General features: G+C 46.5%; 1 protein-coding gene across 2 annotated transcripts in view; it reads left to right on the top strand.

Annotated features, from left to right (window-relative positions):
- The window catches only part of FBXO11 (F-box protein 11), a 68,344-nt gene continuing 44,717 nt past the window's right edge, over positions 1–23,627 (top strand). For both annotated transcript variants that reach the window (XM_054062470.1, XM_054062469.1), the window contains exon 1: positions 1–159. In XM_054062470.1, the coding sequence (XP_053918445.1) occupies positions 54–159 (106 nt within the window). In that variant the 5' untranslated portion in view covers positions 1–53. The remainder of the gene's footprint in view (positions 160–23,627) is intronic.

Here is a 23,627-nt window from a genome sequence, read left to right as displayed (position 1 = left end):
CCCCCCCCTTCCCTCCTCCTCCTCCCCTCCCGCCACCCACACCGAGCCGGCAAATGAACTCGGTCCGAGCCGCCAACAGGAGACCCAGGCGAGTGTCCAGGCCGCGCCCGGTGCAGCAGCAGCAGGAGAGGAACAACAACAACGCCGCCGGGGACCGGGGTAAGGGGCGCCATCGGGCACCGGCACGGCTTTGTTTGCCTGAGGCTCTACCCCGGCTCGGGGCCCTGCGGGGGAAGGGGGGCAAACCCCCGACAGAGCCGGAACCCCCCGCCCCGGCTCCATCCAACGGGGACAACGTCCCCCCTCTCCCCGCCCCGTCCGCCTCCTCCGAGCTTCCCAGCCTTGTGCACCCTCCGCCCCAGCTCCGTCTAACGGGGCCGAAACTGTCCCGTCCAATCCCCCCGAACCCCGTCCATCGGGGACGAAATTTCCGCCACCTCCCGCCCGCCCCCCCCCACCTTGTCCATTGGGGACGAACTCCATCTTCTCCCGGCCCCCCAAACCTTCTCCACTGGGGACGAAATCCCTCTTCTCGCTCCCCCCCCAACCTTGTCCATTGGGGACGAAATCCATCTTCCCTACCCTCCGACGCCACAAACCTCACATGAAATTCCGCCCCCCCCAACTCTTGTCTATCGGGGACGATATGCATCTTCCACCCCTTGTAACCTTGTCCACTGGGGACGAAATTCCCCCCTTCCTTAAACCCCAACAATCGGGGACGAAATTCTCCCCCCAACCCCTGTTTATTGGGGACGAAATTACCCCTCTCCTTAAACCTCGACAATGGGGGAAGAATTTCCCCCCCCCCCCGACCACTGTTCATTGAGGATGAAATCACCCCACTACCCCCGTCCATCGGGGACGGAATTCCTCCTCCCCCCCCCCCCCAAATCCTTGCATCGGGGAACGGAATTCCCCGCCCCCTCCCCAACCTCTGTCCACTGGGGACGAAATCCCTCCCTCCCCCAGCCTCCCCCAACTCCGGTCTAAACGGGGGCGATTCCCCCGCTCACAGCAATGGGGGCGAAGACCCCCCCCCAGCCTTGCTCACTCCTCCAGTGCCGTCCAACGGGGCCGACCCCCCCGCACTTCGTCCGACGTGGGGGGCTGAGCCGCCTTCTCCCGAAGGAACCGGGAAGGGGGGAGGGACACCCGATGGGGACAGAACGGGGGCGAAGCCCCGCAGCAAGCCCTGTCCAAACGGGGGCGAACCCCTCGTCCCCCCAAACAGGGGGCCGAGCCGCTTTCTCCGTGAGGAGCCGGTGCCCGGGCCCCGCAGGGGGGAGCGGGCACGGGGGGCTCTTGCGCCGCCCCCTCCTCGCCGCGATGGTGCCCGGGGGCGGTGGCCCGGGCCGCCGAGGGCGTTTGCTGCGCAGTTGGGGCTTGGGTTACAGCGCCCGGCGGCCATTTATCCACCTCGGCCGCACCGGGCCCCCCTGCCCGGCGCGCCGGGAATGCGGAGCGAATGGGGGGAGCACCATTGTCTGACCGGGGGAGGAGGGAACGGGACGGGGGTCTGAACTCTGAGCGGGCGGGGGCGACGAGGCAGCCCCCCACCCTAGGCCATGGCTCCCCGTGTGCGGGGTTGGGGGTTAGGAGGAGAAGGGGGGGTCCAGGCTGGGCTTTGAGCAGGGGAGGGGGGGACGAGGCTGGGCTTTGAGCAGGGGTGATGGGGTCTAGGCTGGGCTTTGAGCAGGCGATGGGGGGGTCTAAGCTGGGCTTTGAGCGGGCGGGGGGGGAGAGAGATCTAGGCTGGGCTTTGAGCAAGAAAGGGGGGAATCCAGGCTGGGGGGTGAGCAGGGGAGGGGGGGTCTAGGCTAGGCTTTGAGCAGGTAGGGGTGGTTCTGGCCCTTGAGAGACCCCAGGGCAGGGGGACTCCAATGTGACAGCCTCCCCCAGCCCCGGGGTGGCTGCAGGGGCGATGCACCCGCTTCCCAGTGTGCAGGGCTGGGTGTGAGGAGGGAAGGAGAGGCAGGGGTTCTACCCTTAAAGAGCCCAGGGAGGGCAAGGGGGTTTGGGGAAGGGGGCAGTGGGGCAGACCCCACCCCCCACCCCCAGGGATGGCTGTGGGGGCAATGTGCCCGCTCCCCAGTGTGCAGGGCTGGGGTCTGAGCAGGTGAAGGGAGTCCAGGCTAGGCTGTGAGGAGGCAAGAGGGGTTCTGGCATTTGAGACACCCCAGGGAGGGCGGGGGGCAGTGTGGCAGCCTCCCCCAGCCCCGGTGTTGGCTTCGAGGAGCTGCAGGGCAGGGCCATGAGGAGGTGATGGGAGAGGGGGGGAATCTGTCCCTTGAGGAACCCCATGGGGGCTTGTGGCGAAGCGATGGGGCAGCCCCCCAACCCCCGTGCTGGCTGCAGGTGTGATGTGCCCGCTCCCCGTGTGCAGGGCTGGGCTGTGAGGAGGCAAGGGGACGTCTGGCCCCTGAGGGAGCCTGGGGGGGACACGATGTGGCAGCCCTCCCCAGCACTGGCCAGTCCCTCGTGTGCAGGGTTGGGTTGTGAGGAGTCGAGGGGGACCCAGGCTAGACTGTGCAGTAGTGAGGGGTTGTCCAGCCCCTGAGGAAGCCTTGGGAGGGCAGTGGGGTCTGGGGGTAGTGTGGCAGCTTCCCCGGGCCCTGGTGATGGCTGCAGGGGCGATGTGCCCCTTCCGTATGCGTGGGACTGGGGGAGGGGGTCCTGGCCCCTGAGGGACCCCAGGAGGGTTTGGGGGGGGCAGTGTGACAGCCCCCTCCCCCACCCCAATCCTGGCGATTGCAGCGGGGGCAATGTGCCTGCTCCCCTCCCCACGGGGCTGGGCTGTGAGGAGGCGAGGGGGGGTGGGAGCGAGGAGACATTTTGCATCGCTTACCAAGTGGATTTGGTTTGGTTTTTCATGCTGTCACAAACTCTGGCATGATCAAGGAGACTGAACTGTAGTGCGGTGTGAGATGTACAAATGTCTTTTAAAATAATACCACCCCCCTTCATTGTCACCCGAACGTCTTTTGTTTGAGTATCTAGGATATTGCACCGGGAATGAGGTATTCCAGCTGCGGAGATGCATTGCGATACATATTTCAGTGCATTTTATGCCATCAGAACGGTTTAAGCAAATGGAGTAAAGCAAATTAAATCTGAGGAAGTATTTTTAATTCTCCATTCCCCTTCCTCCCTCCCCTTCCTTCCCCCGCTCCCCCCCTCGCACACATTGGTCAGAGTGAGGAATGTTACCCAGACCAGATCGCTGTGTATATAACCAGAGGATGTGATGTCTTATGCCCAATTATGGGGCTTGTGTAAACCTCCCAAAATCTTCAGTAATTGCATAATTAAAATGACTTCTCTGGTGCACTGGCATTAAAAAAAAACAACAACAACCAAAAAAACAAGGAAAAGAGCTTCCTTCTCTCAGTGACGCGCACTGAGGATTGTCATCATCCATGTTCCGTATACAGTACATGGAATTTTTTCAGCCCCACAGTTTACTTTTTCTTTCAAACAGATGAAAATCTACCTTCTGCAATGCTCCTGGAGAGGTGTGCTTATGGATGAAATGTTCTGATTATTCAGTTTTGTGTTGGCCTGCCTGGCTCAGGTTGTTCAGATGTTATTAATTTGCTAAAGACACAGAAACTTTTTCTCTTAAAATCGGAGGCTGCACTCAGTTCATATTTCTCTGATGTTTTGTGGAAATCAGCATTCACCTCAATTTTTTTTTGTTGTTGTTGTTCATTGCTGTTTACCGTTCAGCAGTGATAAAACTGTAACAAAATCGAGTTCCACATTTAGCTGGAATTGCTGCTCAGCATGCTCATTGCAAGCTCTTCCCTTGCGTTTTTGAAGGTCAGTTGTGTGAAACCTGACTTGCCCCAAAATGTACCAGAAGCATGAGGGTCTTGTGGCATCACATCTGCCTTTGGAGGGTCTGGTGCAGCTCCCATTCCTCTTTTGGTACTCACAGGGTCTGATCCACAATCTCTGGAAGCCAACGCCAGCTTTACCCTTGACTTTGCTGTTACTGCAAAAGGTGGAGAGTAACACTACTAAATTAAAACCCAGAGTTCTAGGGTTAGACTGTGCCACATAACGCAGCGGTGACTTTTGTCACCTTTATTCTCAGGCCGTGTGGGTCATCCTAAAAAAAGCTGCACAAAAGCACCCATGTGAGTTATTAGGAAAGAGTTTCTATTAAACTCAGATTTAAATTTGTTTAAAAAATATTATTGTTAGAATGCAGCTGTGATTAAATGAAAATTATTCCTTATTAATATTAATTCCTTTCCTCCTTACTACAGCACAGTACCTATAAGTACATATGTCACAGAACTGAGTTGATAAGGGAGCAGCACATGGTTAATCTTTGGAACTTTGTGTTTCATATCATTCTGGTAGATTGCTTAGTAAAAGGTTTATGTGGTCTGGAGCTTTATTTGTTACTGAATGCTGTGTAGGTAGACAGTGTTTGCAACTCTGTTAAAACTGATATGTTTTCAGAACTGGGAAAAATCCAGTTGTGACTCCTGCTATTAATAAATAGATCACTGGGAAAAAAAGATTTTATAAAAATGCTCCACCAAAGGATCCTTGTAAGGGCTTAAAAGTCATACAGAGCTGCATTTTATACTGTGAAGTGATCCTTACTTAAACATATATTTTACATATGTGGCACGATTAGGTCAAATCAACGCAGGATCATGCTCTCTGTATTATATGTTGGTAACTAAAGATTGTTACCTGGGTTTTGATCAGTGGGGAAGGAGGAGTGTAAATGTTTGCAGATAAAGAATTCTTCCCCAGACCTGCTGTGTTGTGCAGCTGGGATAAGATGTCACTTTCCCAAGATGTTTTGCCTTACGTTCTGCTGTTTGTACCTCCTTCCATCTAGATGAGGCTCTCTGGCTGCACTGTGCCACTTCTGTTCTACCTCTTTCTCCCCTCCTGGACTCTCTGGTCACCAGTGAGGTTGCCGGTGGTTTACTCTGAGGTTTTGGAATTCTACGTGAAGGATACAGAATGGATGGGTCCTTTCATTTTCTTTAGAGGAAAAAAAGGAAATCTGGACTGGGGGATGTTTAAATGTTCTTGTGTTTACTTACAGTGCTGCTTTTTTATTTTTATTTTTTTTCAACTTGAGGGTATGGATTTGGCTATAGTTTTAGGAAGAGGGCAAAGTTAGACACTTATTTTTATACAAAACCAAGCTCTTGTCCAGAGTGCAGCTAAAATTGTCAACCTCAGAGCTGTCTCATCAAACTTTTTTTTCCCCCCTGTGTCTGTTCTTCTTTAAATGATAACCACACTAGTGCCTATGTGCTTCTTCATACTACTATCCCATTGCGGGATGTGGTACTACTGAGGTCTGAGCTCTGTGTCCGGTGCTTTTAGGCCTGGATCCCATGTGCTGTTGAGTTCTGAATTTGCAGAGCCATGGCAGCGGTGTCTGCCCCAGCCCTGTACATGCCTTTTGCGTGGATCAGTGTCCTTGTGATGAGGCAGCAGGCTGTTTCCCACGCTACTGCGCCAACTGCCAACTGCTTTGTCTTCTAACTCCAGGTTGATTTTTGGCATGAGGGCTGGTACGAGGGAAGGGATAACATGGACAGTTTGTGGGTGTGGTATGATTGTGGCAGGTCCAAGTTAAGCTGGGTCAATACTGTTGGAGTTAGGGCAGTTTAGTACATTCAGCCTGCAAACCTACCTTGAAAGCTTCCCTCCCTCCCTCCCTCCCTCCCTCCCTCCCTCCCTCCCTAGAGTCTCTTTTCCAAAGAAAACAGGACTCGGAAGCCCATACAGTCTATCTGTCACTACAGCTTCTGAACTTAGCTTGTTTCAGCTAGGTTTGACAAAGGGGTGTGAAGTTCTTTAACTGTGTGGAAATGATTGACTGGGCAGAGGAAGAAGACAATGAGGGAGAGACATTTATAACTCACCCTGTCTACCCATGCCAAGAGGCAGCAACCAGCTGGCCTGTCAGGGTGCAAGGTAATGGAATTAGTCATCTGTCTGTGCAGGGGACACAAGGGGAAGGAGGAGCAGGATAGGCCGCGTGAGGAACAAACGTGTACAAACCGAGCTCTGCTGGATTTCTTGCTCACAAAGCTTGAATTTTGTAAGGTTGAGATCAATATCTGAGTAAAGCGAAGGAGTCTTGATCTGGCCCTGTTTCAAGTGTGTGTGTGTAAGCGTGTGTGCCGTTTATTTCTTTTTTTAAATATATTAATCCAAATGCTTGTATTGGTGCATGCTGGGCTGGAACAGTAGCTGAATTAAATCACTCTTGTTCTGAAGCAAGTGCCCAGACTTGCATCAAAATAAGTGAATTGGTTTCAGTTCTTGTAGGATCATCCCCTTATGGCAAGAAGTCAAGAAGTCAGGCATCAGTTGCTCCAGGTGGAAAGAAATCTAATTCAGTCTTTTCTGTATTCCTTCAAAGAGAGTACTAGGCTGGGAAAAGCTGTATTTCCATGTGAATATGTAATCTTTGTCTCTGCAGTGGAAAATTTGGAAAGTCTACTTTACAGATCAAAGTTTAGAATCTCCAAACTCAGTACTTCCAATACAAGTTTTGTTTCCCAAAGGCTGACACTGGATCAGGAAGACAAAGGAGTGTCCGGGTACTGCTGCTGTCCTTCATGTAGGACAAGTGCCTGAATTCATGCTAAGGCTTCCTGTCTGACATGGAGGATGAAATCAAGTATTTGTGTTCCTGGTATACACATTCCTGTCCATTGCCCATGAGTTTGGTGTGTTTTGGTCATTCGGAAGATAGTCAGCATCTGTGTAATTTCCCAGAACTGCCAAATCTTTGCTTATTTAGTTTCTGTGTTAAAAAAATATTTGAGCCCAGTGGTCTGAGTGAGGAGGAAATGTCAAGTCTCCTATGTCAGTCGATCTGATACCTTTCTGCTTAGGGGGTTATGCTCTGTGTCTGCCTCCTGCTCCAAGGCTTCCTGGGAGAATCGCAGTTATGGAGCAGACCAAATCTGTCCAATGTGAGTCAGGCTTTTACTGCAAGTGTGCTGGACATTGGGCATGATAAACATTGTGCGTACTGGATATGGAGGATGTAATGTATATGCACAGAACTGGAGTGCTGTGGATGCTGTGTCAGCCTGGCAGCTGCCTGGTAGTGTCAAGATTGCAGCCTGCTTCACATTGGCAGTTTCCTCACTGGCACGGTAAATCCAGTGTGCCTGGCAAGTGCTGAGTTGACAGTGCCTGTACAGATCGACCGCTGTGCGCACCTTAACTCCTTACTCTGGAGGCGCATACACAGCAGGGACAGCCCATTTGGCCCATCTGTTGCTCTGGGTCCTGCTCTAGTGGGAGCAAGGGTGCACTGGGTGGATTGGGACACAGGTTGCCTGTGGGCAAGCTCAAACTGACTCCTGCAGCCATGGACAGGGGAGGTGTCATGCTGCGCCAAGATTCCTGACCTGTGCTGATCAAATGTGTTTAGCCTTATGTATGATAGCAGATGGGATAGGAAAAGTAAATCACAACTGTGCGATGTATGGGCAAGAAAAGCAAAGAAGGGAAGAAAACACAACTGAACTAACAGGAGTTGAGAAGAGGAAAGGTTTGTGCAGTTGACTTTGTCATTACCTAATCCTCTCCTGTTTTCTGGTTGTCAGGTCCTTCTGTTTGCTCGTTGTTTATGTGGAGTTTCTCCTTTCAGCACTTGGATGGAAGAGGAAGCACACTGAATGATTTTTGTTATTGTTTGTGATACCAAACTGTAGTATGTTAGTGTAGCCTGGGATTCGAGTCCAAGTTCTTCAATTCTTGATGAAACGGGGAGGAGGAAAGCAAGTGAAAACATGCAGTGAAATTACAGAATATCTATGAAAATTCTGCTTTTATGGTATATTACTACTTTAAAAACAGACTTTTAAATGGCTTTGAAAGAGGAGAGCAAGGTCTAGCTGTAGGTCCTGAGGTAAAGAATCTGTAGAGGAATATAAATTGAATTGTACTTCCCATTAGAAAGTTAGGTGAACTTTTTTTAGGTGATTAAAATCTCCAAACCTACAATAATTCTTAAAAGATAACTCGCATAGTTGTTACTGTGGTTCTTCTTAATACCCAAGTTCTACTGGTTATGCTGCTGCCTCTTACTTTGTGGTCCTTCCGTACATAGAAGCTGGGAGACGCAGATGAGCAACAAATCGGCACTTGTAGAACATACAGCCCTTTCAGCAGGCTTTTAGGGGCTATTCTTTATGCTCTCCTCTGAGATACTTCCTTTAGCTGCGTTTTGACAAGATAACTAAGTGACTTCAGAGCCTGGTTGCTAGAAGAAGGGGTCATCCCATTATTTCTGCTTCTAGGCCCTTGTTCTTATCCCTTGCCTTCTGTTGTAGCTCCCTGAACCAGATCACCAGGGAAACTAAGCCTCCAAAGTGCCCTGACTTGTTATCTGCTGGTTTAGCTCTCTGAATTGGCTGACTGCAGAGTTTGCCAGGTGTGTAAGAGGAACAGTCATCTGGTGGGTTGGAGAAGGAAGCGGGACTGCTGCTTACCATCGCAGCTGACCTCGCAGCAGTGTTGCTGCTGTGGAGTGGGAGCCTTGTGCAGTAACCAGCAGTGGTCCTACCTGTTGGAATGCTCTGCTCCATAATGTGCACTGTGATGCATACAAAGATACCTACTGTTCCCTGTAACAGAAACCTGCAAGTTCCACTCTTGTCATGTTTTGTCAGGTCCCTCCTGATATCTTAAGTGGGAGAGTTCAGGCACTGCTTTGTTCTAGGAGCTCAGACTGCAGCATAGTTGTTTCCTGCGTGGAAACATTACTGAGGCTGGGTTTGTTTCTCATAAGCAGCTGTATTTGCTTGATTCTAGCTAGTTTTTTCAGCAGAAGTATACAGAGCTACCATTCTAATGCATACTGGACATTGCTGGTATTCCAGTATCTAATAGGAGTCTTCATCTTCTTGCACATCTGGTTCTGTGTTCCACAGACTGATTCAGCTGTATAGTTCTGCCATGTGCATGGGGTCATAAAGTATGAAAAGCTTTCCCTTGTGTTTTCTGTCCTCCTTGACACAATGACCTTGGTAGGTATTTCTTTTGATGATGGATTTTGCAGTTAATAGTGAAAACTGATTTTAGAAATGATCTAAACCTCTCATCAGATGTTGCTCTTGGACTGGGAAACTCATGGGGTGCACAGTAAGAGTAGATGGGGATTCTGGCTGGAAGGCACTGGAAGGACAGTCCTCCTCATGTTCCAGCAAACTCTGTAGTTCCTAGCTCCCAAACACAGCACAGAGGAACAAGCACTCCTGGGAATGAGGTTGGGAAGAAAAAGCTTGGGATTTGTCCTACTGTGAATTGCTGTTACAAGGCAAAATTAACAACCGTAGTTGGAATTAGTGCACTTGTTTTAGATAAACACTGTCCTGAGTAGAAGAAGAGCCAGATCTGCAGTCTGACAGTCGTCATGCTATGTATGTGTGTTTTTACCAAAGAACTGGTTAGCATGAACAGGCCGTGTCACCGTTTCCTTTTGATAATTCCAGTTTGCAGTGTTTGGAAACAGCCTCTTTGCCTTAAGGGCTCTTATTTGTAGGCTCTCGTGTTGGTGGTTCTCAGCTCCTACACCAAGAAGCAAAAGTTTGAGGGTTTAGCCTCTGAACAGGGGTCAGTTGTCGCTCTGCAGCCGGTCTAAGTTTCAGGCCCTCTTTGTGTTTGGAGGGGTTACTGTAGGATGACAGGTACCATATGTCAGCTGATCTGCAGTATCTGATTCACGGTGATTGTTTATGTGTGTGCACTGAGTCGGTGGCAAATGGAAGGTAATTCGAGTGAGCTTGACCCCCTTTCCTGAGCTCTGTGAAAGCACTCTCTTCCCCACGTGGATTGTTAGCCCTGCTGGCTAAAACAGTACGGCAGTTTCTGTCCCTGAGCTGTCTTGAGTGTACCTATACCACTGTAAGGTGAGGACTTCACTGTGGTTTGCTGTGTTACAGCTGGGCAGAACCCATACCTTGTTGAAGAAGTGAAAACTGCAAAGATGCACCCTGAACTTGAACACCAGCCAGATGTTATAGTTACCAGGTGTGTTTGTCTTTAGCAAAAGTTAAGAAACCTTTATTGGTGCTTTTAAAAACATCACAAAGAAGTTGTCTGCTTCACGATATCTTGGTCTGCTTCTTCCTTGTTTCTAAGAAAGTAGCTTTTACTTAAAGTCCTTTCAGAAGGTGCTTGGTACTTGCAATCATTCTGACACTGCAGTAATGCTCTTGGATGGTCTGATTCAAAGCCAAGGAATCCTGGCTAGCTGAAAGATTCCCGCTGACCACAAATGGCACTTCAGTTGTACCTGAAACAACATGAAAGGTGAAAGAATTGATTTTCTTTTTAATGCTTAGTTCTCCTTTGAAATGTGATTTTGCAACAGTACATAGGTAGCTACTCAGTCTGGTTCAGCAACAGTTACCAAAATCTAACATACTACTTAAATACATGTGGAAAAATACTTGTCAGCTGTCAGGTATTGCCACCCTGTCTTGCTGCTCTGCTGAACTTCTGAGGCTCCCAAAGAGAAACTCTGGCTGCCTCTTGAACTTTGCTCCTTTCCCCTTCTCCTACAGATGAATCGGGTGGATGATTGCCCTACTGATGTGGAGATGGCAAATATGTAAAGCTTCCTCCCCATTTTTCATTCTTATTTGGCCAAATGAGAAGTTTTTTTCAGGAGATACTGGGTAAAATTTGCAGTTCCCAAGCTTCTTGTACTTGGGAAAGCGAGGGGAAAAGCGTGGCTTGAAATTCAGTCGTCTGTTGACATAGGCCTTGGTGGAGCCTTACTGTAGTCCTCTGAGAAACAGAGTTGTAGAATTCTGTCAGCGTACCTTTAGAGATAACTTTATGCTGCAGAAGTATAAGAAAACTTCTGATATTAATCATTTTTCTCTGAGGTGAGGACAAAGTGATGCTGGGCTGACAGTTGGGCTTAGTGATCTTAAGAGATCTTTTCCAATGTTAGATTCAGTGGTTCTATAAATAAGTCTTTCCTGACCAGAGAGGTGTTGCAAATACCATTGGGTCATAAACTTAAATTGTGTGTAGTAGCTGGTCAAATTAATGTTTGCTGTTTCATTGAGTTGTTGCTTTTGTGAATGAGTAAGGACAGTGATTTTGTTTAGATGGTTGTCGGATTGGTATTTGGCAAGATGTGACACTTTGTCTTTCTCTGAAGATGATGAGGTCTGTGACCATCAGCTGATTTTGTCCCTTCACTTTCTTCAACGGTCACTGAACACCAGAGTCTACTCGGGAAGTTCGCTTGCTCTGTTTTGAGCTGTATTGACTGTAAGTGCCCAAGTGGAGATCACGGACAGGGACAGGAGATAGCTAAGCTCTGTCCTTCATGACCTTGGAAGCTGCAGGAATGAAGGGTGGTGGCAGTATATGAAAATGAACCACAGATTTTCCATCATAGGAGAGCCATTTTATTCAGATCATTTTTGGAGCTTCCTCTCCGGCTCCTAGTCCTTGAGCCTCTAAAGCATGTGCTTCCGATGTGGTTGAGAGACCCTCCTTCAACATGAGTTATGCAGTTTTGACTACCTGAGCGTTGGGGGGAAAGCAGGAGATGAGTGCCTGGGGTCGCTGTCCTTTCTGGATGATCAGAAAAAGGGAGTGCTACTGATCGTGGATGATACCTGAATGACTTAAGGTGGCCTTTGGTTATGAGTGGAGACCCTTTCATAGCTCGCATGTTCCTTAGCAGCAGCTGCTTGTTGATCCATAACCCGTAGATACCTCTGACTTTTATCAATGTGGGTGCTTGTCATGTTCGAACTTTCCCTTCCATTAAAGAGTTTCCGTTACTGGAAAAGGCAGACCTGGGTAGGCCCAACATGCATCCAGGGAAACTCTGTTCTGGAGATAAACTCCTCACGGTCGTATTGCTGTGATGCTGGATTCTGCATTTTGTCTAAGCAACGTTTGAACAACTGAACTTGGTAACATTAAAGGTGTTGAAAAGAATAATATTTTCTGACAGCTCCATCTCATCTGAACCTATTTTTCTTTTTTAAAAGACAGAGAAGAGGAATCAAAATTATTCTTATTTTCAGTTCTAAATAAAATAACCTTAATATGTAATGTTAGAGTAAAATGTATTGGTCATGCTAATGTTGAAAGAAGCACTTTCTCTTTTAGGGACTTCTTGCTTTTTATAGCCATTAGCTATCATTTCCACAGCTGAGATGAAACTCTAAAGTGAGTAAAAGGTGAAGTGTTAACTTATTTGTAAAAATAATTTGTGTGAGGGAGCTGGTGGGAAAATTGCGTGAGGGAAGCTGTGTTCTCCTTTCTGATGGCGTTGTGCTTTTACATTAGTTAAACCTCATCATTGAACCACATATGCAGCAGGCATGAACGTGACACTCCAGGGTTCCTGTGGCTGATAGCTAGTTCTGATCTGTGCTGTCACTTGGTATCTGGCTAGCACTTTCTGGACTTCCTTTAGTGTTCAGCTTGTACCAGGATAAAAACTGTGTGGTTGAACTGGTGACTGTTCCTCTCGGTTGTCATTTGTCCTGTGCTCCCATCTGATCCCTGGTCAAGGCAAGGTTCACTGAACAGCTCCAGATATGGTGGTGGTGCTTGAATCTTCCAGGACAGTGTATTGGGGTGAAGGGGAATCGCTGTTGGGTGCCTTTATTATGTGAGGCTGAAAACTGGAGCTGCTCTTGATTTGCTAAGTGAGCTGTATGGCCATTGGGGCACCAGCTCATGTTCACAGAGGCAGCAAGCAGAGTTGAGGTGTACTTCAGCCTGCACTGCCACTGCGTGTCAGTCGGAGCTATTGCTTGTGGGTGGGGAAGAGTAGGGGCTGCCGTAATTATTTGTGCAGTTAACTTAAAACCCAAGAAGAGCAGTTGGCATTTCTGTGAGAATTATGTTTGTATAATTTGTGTTCTCTGTTCTTACAGACAATTTCATGCAATCTCGACCTAGAACAATATGGGGGCAGTTGTGAAGCTGTAGGTGCACCTGTGGGTGTCCTTGACCATGCTTACAGCACAAGAGAAGTGCATGTTCTTACGAAAATGCAGTGTTACATCGAAAGCACAAACTGAAGGAAATACGTTGAGAGCCAGCCTACAGAAAGGATCATGTGCAAGAGTAAAACATTTGAATTTTACGCTAATTCTTTAGAAACTGATTGTAAATGGTTATCTTGCAGGCTTCTCTTTGTGGTGTTGGTTATATGGACACCTTGCTGTGAGCAGAGAGAGATATAACGCTAACAACGTTGTGTTATCCGAGAAAGAGTACATGGGGTTGTGAAAGGTAGTTGTCGGGAAAAGAAGTAGTTGGAGAGAACCCTGAGGTTGGCAGTTGAACAATACATGGCCTTGAATTGGAAATGCTTTGAATAGTTATTGGGAGAGTGGGTACCATTCCCTCCGGTTGATTGACTTTTCTTTTCAAGACCAGGAATGAATTGCTAGTTTTGGGAACTATCCGGGAGCTCAGGATGGCATTTTACATTGGCTCTCAGTAAGCCCAACTGCTATTCCTTATTCATCCCATGAGACCAGCTGATATGCTAGGGCTGGAGGGCAGGTAACGGCCTAACTTTAGTAATGGATTCCTAGTCCTCAGCTGTAATCTGGATGGCATGGATGATATTGTGCTCTGACCTAGACCAACTGCTGGCTGCTCTAAAGGTCTTCATAAAGGGAATGAGAGCTGTCACACTGTGCTCTTGTCAGCTTCTCCCTGCTTCTCTAGCAAGTCCAGCAGACCGGAGACCACTAAAGGAAGTCTGTGCAGCATGCATTGATTGACTGTGGTGGTGAGAGATACTGGTTTGATCTCCCTGTTGACTGTGCCTTTCCAATGTTGAGAAATACTTTGTGGGGCCCCTGGGCTGTTAAGGCTGGAGTCTTGGGAAGCTGCGGTGCAGCACATGTGAAGGAGCTCCTCATGGCTGCATCCAGCTTGGAGAACAGCCCAGAATTAATTTCTGTACAGCTCTCCTACTAAATTCTGTCATTTGTTTGATGAGAGTAGATTTTTGACAGGAAACCTTTTTTGACGTCTGATGTGGTAGAAGCTTTTGTCTTTAATAATAGCTTTGGATTTCCAGGAAATAATATTAAATTCTCTGTACTTTTGAACCTAAAAAAATACAGCTGCTTTAAAAAAAACAAATACCTGGAATAAAAAGTTATGGTTGTGTACCAGGAAAAGCACCAACAGGCTGCTGTGCTCATTTGTACTGGCACCGCAAAGTACAGTGGCATGTTCAAAATTATTTTCCCAGGTCATTATTGGTCATGATGGATTTTCCTGATGTTGATTGTATTTTTAGATGTACAAGTCTATGTTATAGTTGCCTTGAGTTTGGTCTTCACTCTGGCAGGATGCTTCGCAACAGACACAGCAGAGACCGCATTGTGTTGGTCTTGTCCAAGGTTGTCAGACTGTGGGGGGAGAGGCTGGGGAGCCCCACTATTGTTATCTTTAATGGTTTTTAACTTCTATTTTCATACTCATTGGTCTTCTGTCTCCAGTGTCATTTCTGGAGATGAGTGGGGAGAATGTGGTGGTGGTATGACGTTTTCCTCCACTTCTCTATCTTGGATCTCCTTTTTGTTTGGAATCCAGAACTCTTCTATATTTAGTGAGCAATGAGTTTGTAGCAAGGTTTGGCTTTATGGAAGGTGAAAATTCATTTTGAACTGCTCTTCATTCAAGAACGTCTGCAGCTCTGTCTTTGTGCCCTGAGTGCACCAAACCAGATCCTTCTGGCATTTGTATCATTGGCAGCTTTGTTGCTGTTTTGGTTCTGTGGTTCCATGTGGTGCCTAGGGACAGGCTTTAGTGGTGGGTTTGCCATTGCTGGGTTTACGGTTGGGCTGGATGATCTTAAAGATCTTTTCCAGGCTGAATGATTATGATTTTTCTTCCATTTCAAACACTGTCATAGCTGAAGGTTTGCTCTTCTTCAGCCACGATCCATTGCCTGCCGTTAAAGGAAAGCTGCTCACCTTTCCCATTTGTTTTATAGAGAATGCAGAAGATATTTTAAAAAGGCTCTTTGGTTTTGCTTAAAAACCTCTGTTGAAGTAGCCAAACTGGATTTTGTTTTTGAAATGCATGTGACTTATTTCACTTTTGAAGTCTGAGGGCACCGGCTCTGGAGTGTGAAACGCGATTAACAAGTGTTTCAGAACCTGTTCTGTTATCTCACAGCTCCCTTTGCAGGAGTACTGACATTCTCTGACTAATAGAATGATAGAATCATTTGGTTGGAAAAGCCCTTTGAGTCCAACGGTACCTGTCCGCTACTAAGCCATTTCTCTGAGCACCTCATCTGCACGTCTTTCAAATCCCTCCAGGAATGGTGACTCCACCACAGATGGCACCACATGTAGCGTAAGTGGTTCCTACCTATGGAATGGCAAAGGATTTGCTGCAGTGAAACATGAGTTTAGTCTTTTACCTAACTGCTGCTCTTAACATCTCGTTAGCATCATACTGTTTTGTGTATGCTTAATTATATGTATTCTGCAGTTTACTGCCTGGCAGTAAATCCAGCCTGAGCTCTAAGTATGACTTATGCTCTCCCAGTTGAGGTGGTTATAAAAGTTTAATGTTTAGTTTTTTTCTTTCTAGAAACAGTGTTTGACTGGTGCATTTGATCCAGAACATATCTGGCGTGTCACTGCTGCCTGCTTTACCCAGTACCAGGTGGAAGCCCCGCTATATCTGAACTGCTTTTTGAGGTGGTTGATTAAAGTAATAGGTGACTGTTGCTCACAGGAGCTGTCTGCCTCTTGCCTCTCTGCAAGCCTGGTGTTGCTCATGGGCTGCTCCTCATGTGTAGTGCCTGTGATGTATTTTTGTGGAGTTGTGTGGATGACTGTATTGCCTGTCTCAGTCAAGATGTCACTGTGATACATAGCTGGTACCTGGCACCCGCAGAGCTCACACTTTGGGGTGGAAGGGTTGGTATCAACCGCATTTTCTTCAGCTGGAACTACAGGAGAAGCTACTAAAAAATAGGAATTGATAAGTTTGTGTTTAGTAGCTCTTCTCATTACATTCCCTGTGCAGGACAACTGGAGGGTGCACTGCATGCACAATTGCCTTTTTTTTTGTCTTTTTTTTTTTTTCTTTTTTTCTTCCCTTACAGAACTTTAATTTCAGTTGCAGTGGGGGTAGAGGCTCAGTATAATTATTTTTTTATTATAACCTAAACTCTGGATGGTTACCGTTTGTTTTTTCTTCTTTTTCATTTCCAATGTTTTATGTCTGATATGAGTTGTGAGGGACAGAGATGTGAGGCCTGTGCTCGTAACACCAGACACTGCCTGTGGGGAAAACAAACTCCACTTTTTGTGCGTCTCTCTGTCTTGTTCTGGCCTTGCAGCCATGTCCAGAAGCTCTTCAGGATAAGATTGGGTCCCCCCCCTACTCTAAGTATTTGAAGGGGCTGACTTGGCTGTGTTTCCAGGTGCTGCTACAGGTTAATAATGGAGGAACAATGGAGCAGTGTACAGGTGTGTCGGTTCAGTGAGTTCCGAATGGGTGAAACTGGGACAGGAGGAATCCATGAAGGAAACTGAGACTAGGACACTGGCTATAAAGATGGACAGAAAATAGGGCCAGGAAGACCAATTTGATTTGAGGCTGTTCTGTAATCATCTTAGAGCTGTAGAGTCATTAGTTTGCAAACGTACTCTGTAAGGGAGAATGCTTGCGTGTGGCTCCACTTTTAGCAAATTGGCTGTAATTTCAAGCAAGGGTGTAGGAGGCTGAATATGTTATTACACTGGTTTATAGCTGGTGTGATCTTGTCTGGCAGGTGAGTTTTGCAGTGTGTTCAGCCAGCGTGCGCTCAAGCATGCTTCAATTTACAGCTGCAGAGCTCCTTGAAACCATGAATTGGCACAGTAGCACTTCTTGATTATTATTTTAATTTTTGTTTTAAAACACTGAGAGCCTAAAACAATGACATGGAAAAAGAATGAATTCTCTTTTCATACTAGGAGGATATTTACAGCTTTGTACAAAGGTGGTGCACAGTAGTGGTGAGAGTATTCCATTCCAAATTAAAAACTGGCACAGGGCAGAGAGAGGAGATATTGTTTTGAAGATATCCCTTAAGCAGTAGGTGGTATGTATAAGTCAGGTACGTGTGAGACAGGTACATTATCCATCCTAGCACAAAAATGACTGAAAGTTTGAGATGGGGACAGGAAGGGAGCAGAGCTTGTGGGAGTTACCTCTGCTGGGTGCCCATCCTTCCAGACCCACAGGAGAGCTCGGCAAGCACAGCCCAGTGGTTCTGCCTGGTGGGACTGGGAGCCTTTGCTCCGGTCTCTGTGCCTCAGAGGGCTTTGCTTCAGAACAGAGCTGGGAGGTGGTCCTGGCACTGTTCCCACCAACCACTCGCATTTGAAATCTGCATTCTCTTATGGAAGAGCCATTGGATGTCTTGGACTTCGTCTTGTTTTCTTTCCCTACTCCAGTGGTAAGGGGTCAATCTCTTGTACATCTGTAATGAGAGCTTTTCTGTTTATTATGACCAAGTTTGAGCCATGTAAATGAGAGCACATAGTCAGGCAGCAGCTTCTTCATTTCTGTGTGGCTGTCACTGTGCCTCATTCCCGGGGAAATGCAAATACATCTACCTTCTGGAAGGGTTTTTAGTATGGAAAGGTAAGGAGAGAGGCAGCTTGAGTCCTGTTCAGAAGTCCTGCAGGTCACCTGTAGATCTAACTAAAGGAATGGAAAATGACGTTTTGAACAGTACCTTGTCAGCATTCAATGTGTAAAAAGGCTGCTACGTCTCTAAAACAGCTTTTTGTTACCAATGTGTCTGATTTACCAGCCCTGTTGCTGTTTGTTATTAAATAAACACAGGGTGTTTGTGAAGGCTTGGTGATGTCTCACTTGCCTGGCCAAGTGTGTACCGGTGACATTTTACAGCCTTAACTCCTGTTCAAAACGTTTGGTAATGGTGTGTTTTCCCTTCAAACCTTCAGGCCAGGGAGCTGATGGAATGGAACTGTCTTGGGAAGGAATGAGGTGATGTGTATATTATGGAAATTCAAGAGGAGGAGGAAGCTTCTGTAACTGCAAACACTTAAACAAGTTGTATTTTAGTGCTTTTAATTGAATCTTTTAATTACTCTGCGGAGGATGCTTTGATATAACCTAAACTATTCATCTTCCTTTGTAACAGGTTTCTTGCTGACATGATATGTTTTGATACAGATTCTTGGATTGCTTCATGTGGTAACACTTGCAGTGTGGAAAATATCCGTGTTTCTATGACAGTGGGCTCTGTAAAGCTGTGCAATTTGACATCTGTATGGTGGAAAATACCATGGTCTGTATTCCTTTCCTGTTGTTGCAGTGTCTGGGATTTTGGGGTGTGTGGAGTGCTCAGCAGAATGAAAATAGGCTGAGGCTTGAGAGATGCTCATGTACTACAAATGTATAGTTTATATAAGAGCATTCCATGGGTAAAAACATTTGGATTGGAGCTTTGGTGTGTGCTGCCGAGGCCATGTAATAGGAAATCTAGACGTTAGACAGTTACAGTCTCATATTCAACTGGAGTGGAAGAGCTGTTACTTGCCCAGTGGGAACACTGAAGTTCAGCAGTGAATGAGTCCTTTTCTGATGGTGCCTTCTCTGTTTGCTGATAGGGTGTGGAGGCTGAGGTCCTAACTGAGGTCATCCTCCAGAAACTGATGGAGCAGCCTTTGTCTGTTACATTGTTGTAGCTGGAAAGAGCCCTGTTAGTAAAGCTAGGGCTGCCCCAGGAAGGGCTCACAGGGCGTGGATGCTCCACAGATGCTCCAGTCTTTGCCTGTGCTCGATCACCCTCACAGCGGAAAAACAATCAATCTCCTCAGGTTCAGCTGGAAGCTTTTTATAATGTCAGTCCAGTGCTTCAATGCTTCCTCACCTTATTTGTGTAGGGCTGTAAGCTCAATGAACTTCTGCAGTGCTTTGGGCCAGTCTCTGGTGTTATGTTAAATAATACTGGAGTGGTTTGTCCTCCAGAAGAGATCACTATCTGTAAGATTATTTGTCATACAGCACTTATCAGGAGGTTTGCTAACCATCTGTCCCACGTGTAATATGATGTTCCTTGTTAATGTTAATACTGCTATTCCTGCAGCCTCGTAAGGATACAGCCAGATGACCTAAAACCCACCATAAATTAAGTGACAGCCCTCCTCAACCCAGTCTGCTGATATATGGAGTAAAAAGTAGTGGGGCTAAATGAGATGAATTTCCCTTTTCTTTTTTCTTCCTTTTTGGGAGACCTTATCACTGTCAACAAATACCTGAAATAAGGTCTTAGTGAAGTGGGTGTTGGTCTCTTTTCCCAAGTGACTAGGTGATAGGATGAGAGGAAATGGCCTCAGGTTGGCCAGGGGAGATTCAGATTAGGGGGGGACATTTCTTCACCATAAAGGGTTCTGAGACACTGGCAGAGGCTGCCTAGGGTGGTGGTTGAGTCCTCATCCCTGGAGGCATTTAAAAGACAGGTTGATGAGGTGCTTAGGGATATGATTTAGTAGTGAACAGATATGGCTGGACTCAATGGTATCAAAAGTCTTTTCCAGCGAAGCAATTCTGTGATTCTATTCTATGATTTTCTGGTGGATCAGCCTGTTTGGGGCTGCCTCCTGTGCCTCCTCACAGGTTGTATTTTGTGTATGTAGCAAAACAGTCTGTGGATGGATGCCTCACAGTGCTGCACACACAGACACCTGTATTTCTGGCCTTTAAGCGTTTGCTTGAATCTCCATCAACTCTAAGAAAGGGACAGGACGAAGCAGTTTTGGCTTGTGGGGAACATTGGGGTAGAGCAGGGGATCAGCACTCGTCATGAGATGGAAGGGAACCTTCCTGCAGGGCAGCTGCTGTGGGAAATCATGACAGCTTTAATACTCTCAGTCTTTTTCCATTTTTTTTCCTATTCTTTATCTGAACAAAAAAATTGGGAAATGCGGGTAAAATAAGCAGAAGGAGTTGAATGATTGAGATTTTTTCTGAGTGTCTGTTGTGCCCTAATGAAAAAAGGGGAGGCAGGTAAACGGTGCTGAAACTGCCCACATTTGAGCAGAGTAATTGCGTTGTGAGGTGGTCACGTTTCTAGATAATCTGTAACTTTTTGCCATGGTGATAAAGAACTCTTCTGCTTCTTCTTAAAGCCTCTCTAGGTCCCTGTAGCATTCCAGCCCAAGGTTTATTTCTGATAGCTGTATTCCTGCTCACAACACGGGGTTAGGGTGTGCAGTGAAGGGCTTTGGGAGCCTGGAAGGGTCTGTGTTACTGGGCTCTTTATCCCAACCACAACATTTTCCCACTAATTTGAGTTCACACAGCTCTTGCTGTTAATGCACGTTATTTTGAACTAGTTTTTAAATGGAAATTTACCATGACATGTTATAGGGAGTTTGTAGGCAGTGTGGTGTGTCAGGGCTTCCAAAGGGGTATGGAATAAATGACAGCCATTCTGTCTGGTCTTAGAATGGGTGAATATCCGGAACTGTGGAAATAAAACAAAATGGGAGTTCAGGTGCATGAGAAGGAGAACCTGCTCAGTAAAAGGAAAAGTTCATGATTCTGCTGTTGGAATACAGAAAAACTGGGCAGAAGAGTCAAGGGAGGGAAGAAAATGAAGCCTGTTGAAAGTTTCCAGCACTTATTTTGGGCTATTTTAGTCAAAGCGAAATCAGTGTTTCCTCTCTGTTTGTGCCTTCTGCTTGCTCTCGGGCAACCATGTTTCATCACCTGCTGCAACTTTATTGTCTCTTCATGTTGTTAAGAATAAACTTGAAATGTGAAGAGCAAGCATCTCCCTTATTGTGCAGGAGGGGGATATCCAAAAGGCTTTGGTTTATTTGGATGGTGTTTCCGTATTGCTTACACTGACAGAGCTTTGGCCAGTTGTGACCACAGTAAAGCAGCTGAGACATGATGAGAGAAGAAACTAGATTTTGGGTTTTTTAAATGAAATTGTTAGTAGTTGAATATAGTTCATCAAGATACAGGGCATTTCCTATGGGATTTTAAACCTGAGAACATCCACTGCAAACACATCTGGATATGGAATCTCTTCAGCTGCCATTACGTTTTACTTCAGAATTTCTTGGAAAAAATGTATTTGTAATTAGTGGCCAAAAAACATAATAAACAGCTGAATACACTGATTTTTCCCCTCCACCTTCAACAACACCTTAGCAGTTGCAGCTGCCTGGAGAAGCTGTGGCTGCCCGTCCCTGGAGGTGTTCAAGGCCAGGTTGGATGGGGCCTTGAGCAACCTGATCCAGCAGAAGGTGTCCCTGCCCATGGCATGGGGGGTTGGAACTGGATGGGCTTTGAGGTTCATTCCAACCCAAACCATTCTAATTTTATGTTCTTCCAATTTGTATTTATATGATGTATCAATATCATGGAATTTGGTAGCAAGCCTATTCCGTCTTATCTCCTGAAGCAAAATCGTCACTTTGATGGAGAGTCTGCGCAAGGCGGATGGGTTTGCGTGGCAATGTCTCTGGGTCTGCTGCTGCTGCTACTCCGCCTGTGTTACTCAGAGCTCTGCAGATGGGTCTGACGGCAGGGAAACCTGTGTGAGACTTTCATTTCCCCAAAATTTGGTAAAGTGGTTGTGCGCAAGATGATATTTTATGGGAGTTACACTTCAATAATTGCAGCAGCATTCAGTCATACAGAGACATGGAACTGTGTGAATTAGTTTATTACTCCTCAACTTGCCTGTCTTTTCAAGGGGAGCTGTGTTCCTCTGAGCAAGATTTCTCTTCATTTCCTGTACTTTGCAGGAAATCTCTGCAAATGGACCAGTTATCAGCCATGGAAAATAGGGAGTGTGAAATGCAGATGCAGTAAGTGAAATTGCTGCGTTCTCACTGAATTCACTCATTCCTGCACTATGAGTTTCCCCTCCAGATTCAAAGATACCAGAAACTCAAACACAAAAAAAAAAATCACGCGTGCCATGCTCATTCCTTAGTTCCAGCAGTGCTCAAGGCAGGATGGGGTTACGCAGGAAGCAGTTGCCACTGGATGTTAACAAAACCAGGAATTTCCAGACGTCTAATCCATTCTTTTTTGGAGTTCATAGGTATTGAGAACATCCAGGCAGGGTTTTACATTGCAGTGGCTGCTTGATTCAACAGTTGCTGTGCTACCAAAGTCCCAGTGTTCTGGCCACTTTGGTGTTGCTGTTGGAGAATGCGTCATTTCTTCCTCTCCGAGATGCCATCTCCTGGTTAGGCGGGATTTGAGGAGGGAAGAAGCGAGAGAGTTTGTTCATTTTCATCACAGTAGCTCCAAAATGTGTCACAGGGATGCAGTCTCACCTCTGTTCAGGGCCTTGAGGTACTGCCTGAAGTTAAAGGGATCAGGAACATCTTTCTGATCAGTTGTGATGCAGAATAAAATGGGAATACTTGAACCTAGTTTCCTGTGTTTTTGCTGTCCCTGGCTGTGCTTCTAATGAGATGAAAGTGGCTGTGTTTCATCCAAAGCAGGAGTGGCCTTCCAGCCCGTAACTTGCCAGCTCTGACAAATGACGTGATATGACTAGGTAGAAATTTTAATTAAATTGATCCTGGTTGGAAACTCAGTTCAGGAGTCAGAATAGACGGGGTGAAACATCAGCTTGTGGTAATGAAGTCTGCTTTCTGTAGTATCACTCAGAAAGTTGATGAGGAAAGATTCTTAAGTGCTACATCAGAATGCTTCCTAACCACGGGATATTCCTGCCTCTTTAAAATCTCCTGGGACAACTCGCTGTAGCATCACAGAATCACACAGCAAGGCCACAGCTTTAAAGTGTTGCTTTATTAACGAGGAATGCACCCAAAAAGGGGTCCTTGTCCCTTCTCAATGGGAGCCTGTCCGAGCGGGAGCCTAGTGCCTGTTAAGCAGGAAGGGAAGTTCTTGGAATAAAATCCTTGCACAGCAGCCACCTGGAGAGCTGTTTATTGGCTTGCTAAATGTTCCAGATGATGCTGTAATGTAGTCATCATCAGTTTGGGAAATGAGTATCACTTAAAAAATACCAAAGGAAGGATATATGTCCTTATTCTAGCTTGTATCTCCCTGTTCTAGTTTGTGGGTGCTGCTGTTTGAAGCACGCGAGTGCTGACTGTTAGAGCTGCTGCTGCTGCTCAGAAAAAAAGACTTGTTCCTCCCCTCTCTCGACTGAGGTATCCAACAGGTGGCTCAAGTATGCTGGTACTCAGCACAGTTATCCTATATGTCTAAAAAAATGAGGGTGTTAATGTATTTATTTAGAAATTTGGTCTTTTAGCCTGGTGTTAAATCTCTCTTTTGAGGCAGTGGCTATGGAAAGAAGCTGGCATTTTTCATCAAATCTTAGTTCCCGCTCTCTGCTCCTGGTTCTGAAAAGAAAAATCTTCTGCCTATCCCTGGGAATTTCACTAGTGTTCACATCTAGGGTTTGTGTGGATGGTTTGGACTGTGACTCCTTTGTGAGCAAGGTCCAGAGATGTGAGTGGCTGTTTGGGACAGCTCTTAACTGCTGAAGAAATACAGCTGAGGACAAAGTTTGGGGTTGAAGCCCCTTTCTTTTTCCCCAGTTGTCTCCTTTAACTTTGTCT

Source organism: Cuculus canorus, chromosome 3, assembly GCF_017976375.1.
Source record: "Cuculus canorus isolate bCucCan1 chromosome 3, bCucCan1.pri, whole genome shotgun sequence".
Taxonomy (NCBI): domain Eukaryota; kingdom Metazoa; phylum Chordata; class Aves; order Cuculiformes; family Cuculidae; genus Cuculus; species Cuculus canorus.
The sequence above is the reverse complement of the archived record's forward strand: the minus strand, read 5'-3'. Positions and strand labels throughout refer to the sequence as shown.